The 6,948-nt window shown below is 34.9% G+C and overlaps 1 protein-coding gene across 1 annotated transcript; it reads left to right on the forward strand.

The window, feature by feature from the left end:
• Positions 1–1,917: 1,917 nt before the first annotated feature.
• On the forward strand, positions 1,918–2,977 carry LOC114184702 (60S ribosomal protein L10-like; the record flags this gene model as incomplete). The annotated part of the gene is made up of 3 exons (XM_028072014.1): positions 1,918–2,174; positions 2,488–2,569; positions 2,759–2,977. Coding segments are annotated over 3 exons (411 nt in total), but the record flags the coding sequence as incomplete, so codon positions are not given.
• Positions 2,978–6,948: the final 3,971 nt, after the last annotated feature.

Here is a 6,948-nt window from a genome sequence, read left to right on the forward strand (position 1 = left end):
GACGACATTGGGTGTTTTGTGAGTGTGTTTCCCTTTTTATTACTTAATTTCTGATTGTGTATTCTGGCGTTGCAAAGGTTAATCGTTTTGTGGTTTGGTAATGTTGTGGGTTTTGCCATAGCAACGAAAGTTCAAGAAAGCTAAGTTTTTCGACAAGTGGTTGTTGTTGTCTACAACATTGGGTGGTATTTGAGTGTGTTATCCATCGCATTGGGTGGTTTCAAAGTGTGGCTTCTGTCGTTGCATTGTTGACTCGTTTTGGGGTTGGATATGGACAACAAATTAACTTATCTCTACGAATAATATTTGAATTGGTCTTGGTTCAGACGAAAAATTCATATATCGATTAGATACGGATTTAACTACGAGTAATATCTAATATTTTAAAATGACTATGAAGATAAAGATATGCATATTTGTTCCGTCTCTATGCCTATACCAATGCCAATATCATATTTGTCTTCGTACTTGTGTTTCATTTTAAATTATTAAAATACATTAATTTATTTGGTAAATTAAAAAAAATATATTAACTTTTCATTAGTCCTTAGAATTACAACATCTTATAAGACACACATTTAACTATTTTTATTATTTTCTATAATTATTTGATCTTTATTTAATTATTATTTGATATTTATATAATTATAATTTTATTTTTATTATTTACTTTTGAAGAAAATGAGACATTTATCCTTGTGACATAAAATATTTATATCATGTTTTATTTATTATGATTTTTATTTATATAAATAAAAATTATTTTATTAATATTTAAAAATGAGTACAAGTGTGAGTATGAATATATTTTTTTACATAAAATAAAAAAGTTAATGTCTGTTAGATTAAAAGTGTGAGTATGAATATACTTTTTTACATAAAATAAAAAAGTTAATGTCTGTTAGATTAAAGACGAGGATGAAGGTATACTTGTTCGGCTTTGTTGTCATTCCTCAACAATGAAGGTATTTTAGTCTTTTTCACATTGATATTGGAATGCAATAATCGTAAGGGTACAGGACAAAAAAACCTTGTTTATGTTTGGTTTTAAACTGGGCTCTACAGCCCACTTATATCTCAATGTCGGGGGCTTCCTCCTGCACCTCCAATCAATTCTTCTGTACCTCCAAAATCTAATTTATTTTTATGTTTGTCCATGATAAAAAAGCAGTTACTATTTCTTTTACCGCATCTCCTCTGCACCCCCCGAAGCCATACACCCTGTACCCCCAAAACGCACCCAATAAAACAGATTCTTTGCAGTCTGCACCCCCAACAGGAATCTTTGACCTAGCTGCAAGGTCTTTTATCCCATTGTTGTGCCTCTTCTCCCACACAGCTTCTACACCTCCACACACTCTTCATCCTTCTTCTCCCACTCTTCTCCCACACAGCCTCGACAGAGTCTTCTTTTCCGGAGCGTGCACACTGTTCTCCTCCTCAGCCACCGCACGCAGCCTCCTTTAATATTTCATGATCTCTTCGTTTTAATATTTCACCGAACTGTTTCTAACATGCGTGAAACAGAACACACATTTCGTTTAGTTTTTTTTTTTTTTTTACTGAAACGGTTTGAAACGGTTTGTGAAATCCGTTTTCTAGATAGATGAAACGGAATACACATTCCGTTTAGTTTTTTTTTTTGTTTTTTTACTGAAATGGGTGAAATCCGTTTCCTAGATAGATGAAACGGAATACACATTCCGTTTCTTAATTTTTTTTTTTTTTTGATTTTGACCGAAACGGATTGTGAAATCCATGTTAGAGGATGCTGAAACGGAATATGAAATCCGTTTTGGCGTTTTGGTGTTTTTTTTTGTTTTTTTCCCAATACGGAGTGTGAAACCCGTTTTATGTTTTAATCCCTATTTCCTCTAACCTAAAGGAGGAGGTCCAAGTCCAATCCTCTAACCTAAATTTCTTAGGACGTTTAAGCGAAGCGGCATTGGGATTGTCGTTTTTGGCCTTGGAAACGGAGTAGTAGGCGAACCAGAAGAAGAAGTATTCGAAGACGTTGAGCTGGATTTGGGAGGGGGAAGGGGAGGGCTTGAAAAGGGAGTGGCAGATATCGGAGAGAAGGCGAGAATCAGCGGCGTTGTTTTTGTATCGGAGGCCCTTCGTCGTGCTAAGTTCAAGTTCCTTGGTCGTCAAAAGATCATTGTTAGCAGGAAGTGGTATGTATTTAATATTAATTCTTTTGACAGCAAGCTTTCACATCTGAACACGAATACTTCTAGATTAGTTAATGTCATTTTTTTTTACTTGAGTAGAGTTTCTGCTACAATACCTTCGATTTAAAAGGAATATATTTATGTTTTCTGAAACAAATCCTTATATCTTTTATCCATTGTCATCCTGTGACTGGGTTGAAATTACTGCATGTTCTTAAGATGGTTTTGATTTTGATTGGAGTTTATTTAGTCCTTTGACATTAGGATATCTTTTATGCATTTGATTTGACTGTTGTTGTTTTAACTGCTTGTTTAGGGGTTTCACCAAGTTTAGCCGTTCTGATTATCTCAAGTACAAGTCAGAGAACATGATTGTGCCTGATGGTGTGAATGCTAAGGTAACGAAAAGCTGCATGTGGATGTACTAATCGAATATATTGAAATTTTATTTCATGCTCGAGGACCTTTATTTTTTTACCTAATTCACACTTGGATATGGATTTGTTTGAAGAACATTTTTGATTATGCATTCAGTGGGTCTATTTTTAGCTTATCTAATTTACAAATTTCTTGATGCTGTCTTGCAGCTTCTTGGGTGCCATGGACCACTGGCAAATCGTCAACCTGGAAGAGCTTTTCTGACGAGTGCTACTGCTTAAATGACCGTTACTTGGCAAAAGTGGACTTTGGCTAATAGTTGTGTTCGACTCAATTCAAGTTTCTTATTTATTGTACCCGTAGTATATTGAGTTTATCTTATCTTTTACAAACCATCATGAATGGAATGAGTAGTATATTGCATGTGACAGAAAATCCACGATGAACCCTAACCTGCACCCCTCAACCATTCCACTTGCTCATAACAACAACAAAATCCACAAATAATATTTTATGCAAAAAATCCAATTCTCCTACTCAATCATTTGTCTTCACTTTAAATTACAGCACAAATCATGTGTATCAACTCACATTTTTTCTTATTGATATTATTTTAAGAAATGAAATTCTAGTTTTCAATAGTGCAATTATTCAAATCCAATGGTATTTGGGTGATATACATAATATATATATATATATATATATATATATATATATATATATATATTAAGTATTAAATTGAATTAAAAAAGTGTACAATATGGAAACAGAAATGCTCCATCCAATAGAAATCAGTATTCATGAAAGGGAATGCATTAGCTAATATAGGCCAATCGCACTGCCCGAGCTGATTCCAGAATTCAACATTTTATTATTATAATAATAATAATATGTATATGGTTTAGGGAATGGGGGTGGGTGGTGTTGAATCTCATAATTGCAAAACACAAAATGGTTTCACGAGACAAATCATGACCAAAAGACAAAAAACTCCAGCTCATAGCGAACTACACAACATTCCTCACAATATTTTCACTTTTCCTTTTAAATAATATGCAAGTTTTCTGCTTCGAAATTAAGATTTTTAAAAGATAAAAGGTATACTATACTACTCACTGACAAGTGACAAGAACATGCTGGGCTCACTTTCATTTTGTTCGCATTTTAACTTACATCTAGCTTAAAGTATTTATTTAATAATTAAGTTCTTATTATTTGAAATAAAACTATTATGTTAATTAAAGACGGATTATGTAATCCGTTTGGCGAAAAATTAGTTATTTTAGGGAAACAGAATACGAATTCCGTTTCGTAAAAAAGTGTCAAAAAATTTTTTTTGAAACGGATTACAGAATCCGTTTCACTTTTTTACGAAACGGAATTCGTATTCCGTTTTCCATAAATTTCAACTTTTTTTCGCAAAACGGTTTACGTAATCCGTTTCGTAAAGGTTTGAAACGGATGTCAGGATGCGTTTCATACAAGATTTCGTGTTGTTTTTTTAAAACGGAATGTGGAAGCTGTTTCATAGTTTCTGAAACGGAATACGAATTCCGTTTCACATCATAAACTGAAAAAAAAAAGTTAAGCACACTTGGAGAGAAGATAATAGGATGCAGGTTACTCACACTATCACCTTCCTTCAAAGAACCGAGAAACATAGAACCTTCAACCACCACAACCACAATGGACACTGAGACACTGAGTGAATAAACAAGATTGCTTTAAAAAAAATGAATGAAAGTGATACAAACCTCGGAAGAGGGACCACCACCCAGCAGAGAATGAAAGAATGAAGCAGACAAAAATTAAAGCTCAGGGACCTCAGGAACCACACGAGAATGAAACGGAGAATGAAACTGAGAAAATTTTAAATGAAGGCACACAGTGAGACGGAGAAGCAACAGGAGAACAAATAGTATCGTTTTGGGGGTGCAGAAGTTGGCGACGCAGTAAATGAAATTTACTGCGTCCCTACCCACTTTCACCTAAATATCAAATAAGGTATAACAGTAAATTTTGGGGTACAGAAAAACTGTTGGAGGTGCAGGGAGAAGCACCCCTCAATGTTCTTACTCTTCTGTACTTATCATATTTTGGTATTGTCCATTTTATTTGCACTTTTCCTTTTACTTTAGCATTTCTTATATACGGAAAATAGTTTCCATAATTTTAGTTTATATATTATGCGTTTAATGTCTGTTTTTATTAAATAATTTAATGACTTTTATGAGTTGAATAATGGGTTAAATAGAATAACTTTAACTAAATAGCTTTATGTTTAATATATGTTCAATTATAATAGAAAACCCCAATTGAATTAATGAACAATAAAAAGGAATTAAATTATCTTTTTTTTTCGTATTTTCATTTTAATAAATGAGTTAGATTGTTGCGGTCAATGTGATGGCCTTCTTTTGACATCTTGATTAACCACACGTTACATTTAGGTCTTTGATTCAATTTGGCCTATATGTTTTGTATTTAATTGACTTTTTTTTTTAAAGATTATTTAATTTATATTTTTGTAAAAATAATTATGGTCTATTTTGTTAAATTCGTATTAACTTGATTTGGAAGTTGATAAGTGTATAATTTAAGTGACTTTGCATATCATTTTGATGCCAAGATTGCATAAAACTCCTTCATCGAGTAAATCAACCCTCATATACTTAGGAATATATAATGAAGTACTAAGGATTAGAAATTTGTGAATGTGATGGTATTTGATGAATTTCAATGATTTTTGTCGGATTTGGTCAATGGTGAAGCTGAGCCACAAAGCTGGCACTAAGCAACTAAGGCGACAAAGGAAGAATTCAAACTTAAGCCTTATAATTGAGTTTTTGAGTATGCAAGAAAGATAATCAAATCTTCATACTTTGTTATGTTTTTGAGTTTTGGCATAAAAAAGGAAATGTTAGAATATTTGTATCACTGCACATGGCAAGGCGTAGCATGGCAGTTGCAGTAGCCGTGGCTACTTGCTGTTTGGTGACTTTCATAAATTGGAACAGAGGGGAAACGAAGAACACATAACCTCGTACACCTACGTCTTCTTCCTTGTTCTATTATCTGCAACCTGCACACAACAACATTCATCCTTAACCCATCATAATCGTTTCCCCATTTCACTCTTTTTTTTTTCCTCCACCAACAACTCATCCCACACGGTCACCAACAAGCATCATCACCTTCGCCCGCACGTTCTGCCTGCACAAATACACACAAACACCAAATTCACATTCATTCTTCATCATCAATAGAAATCATCCAACTCCCGGATATCACCTTCGGCACCTCCGTTTCTCGTCTTCCCCATCCAATACGCAAATTCATTGACACAAACCCAATAATCCAAACTCCCGAAATCAAAACAGAGAGAAAAGAAAAATCGTCGGCGGCATCTCGAATTGTGGTGGTATTGGTCGCGACGGCCACAAGGTTTGGTGTTTAAGTGAGCCACGTCGACGCAAGAAGAGGAAGAGGGGAACTCGGTGGCAACTGGCATCTCTGGTAGTGCTCTCTGCAAACGGCGATAGCACCGTGGCGGCAGTCCAGGTCGCAGCGATCTAAGTTGGCAAACGCGAGGCTGGAGCGGCGTGGTGTGCGACGGCGTGGCTCCAGGACCTGGCCTGTCTCCTCCGGGAGAAGAAACGAGAAGGGAGGCCATTTGGGGAGGTTGGTTCTCGCCGGCGACACCTCCGGTGATGACTGGCGTCGACGGCGGCGTCTCTCGCCGGCCTTCGAACGTGCGTCAGCGGCACCTGTCGCTGAAGTCGTGGGCACCTGCTGCTGGAATCGTGGTGGCTTGTGGGGATGTAGAAGAGGGAGGCTTTGCAAAGAAAAAGCTTTAATTTTAATTACGTTTAGTTTAATTAAAAATTGGGTCTGACCATATTGTGTACTCCGCCAACCCCTTTGTTTTAATCTCTGCACCTCCATTATTGTTTGTGTTGGATTGTTTCTCCTATTTATTTATTTTTTATTGCAGCCCATAGTTCACTGTACACACTTCCCATTAATTGCTTACTGCACCATCTTTCACTATTTTGCACACTTCTTGATTTTATTTTATTTTTGCGTTTTATTTTTTGTTTTGGGCTTTTATTTTATTTTTTTAAACATTTTTCAGACTTCCATCTCACTTCCTTTTGATATCTCACTTTCTCTCACACTAAACTTGTGTTTTCATAATATAAAAATTATAAAATTATAAAATAAAAAAAATAAAAAAATTCTTTCTTTTCTTTTTTAGTGTCTGTTCGATCACTCGTATCGTGTCACATTGATTTTTAAATAATTTAAAAATACCAAAAAAACTATAAAATTTCAAAAATATAAAAATGTCCACATTTTCAAACAAACAATTTTATTAAGAACTACGTGATCCTTAATT

The sequence above is a fragment of the Vigna unguiculata genome, chromosome 5, assembly GCF_004118075.2.
Source record: "Vigna unguiculata cultivar IT97K-499-35 chromosome 5, ASM411807v1, whole genome shotgun sequence".
Classification (NCBI taxonomy): domain Eukaryota; kingdom Viridiplantae; phylum Streptophyta; class Magnoliopsida; order Fabales; family Fabaceae; genus Vigna; species Vigna unguiculata.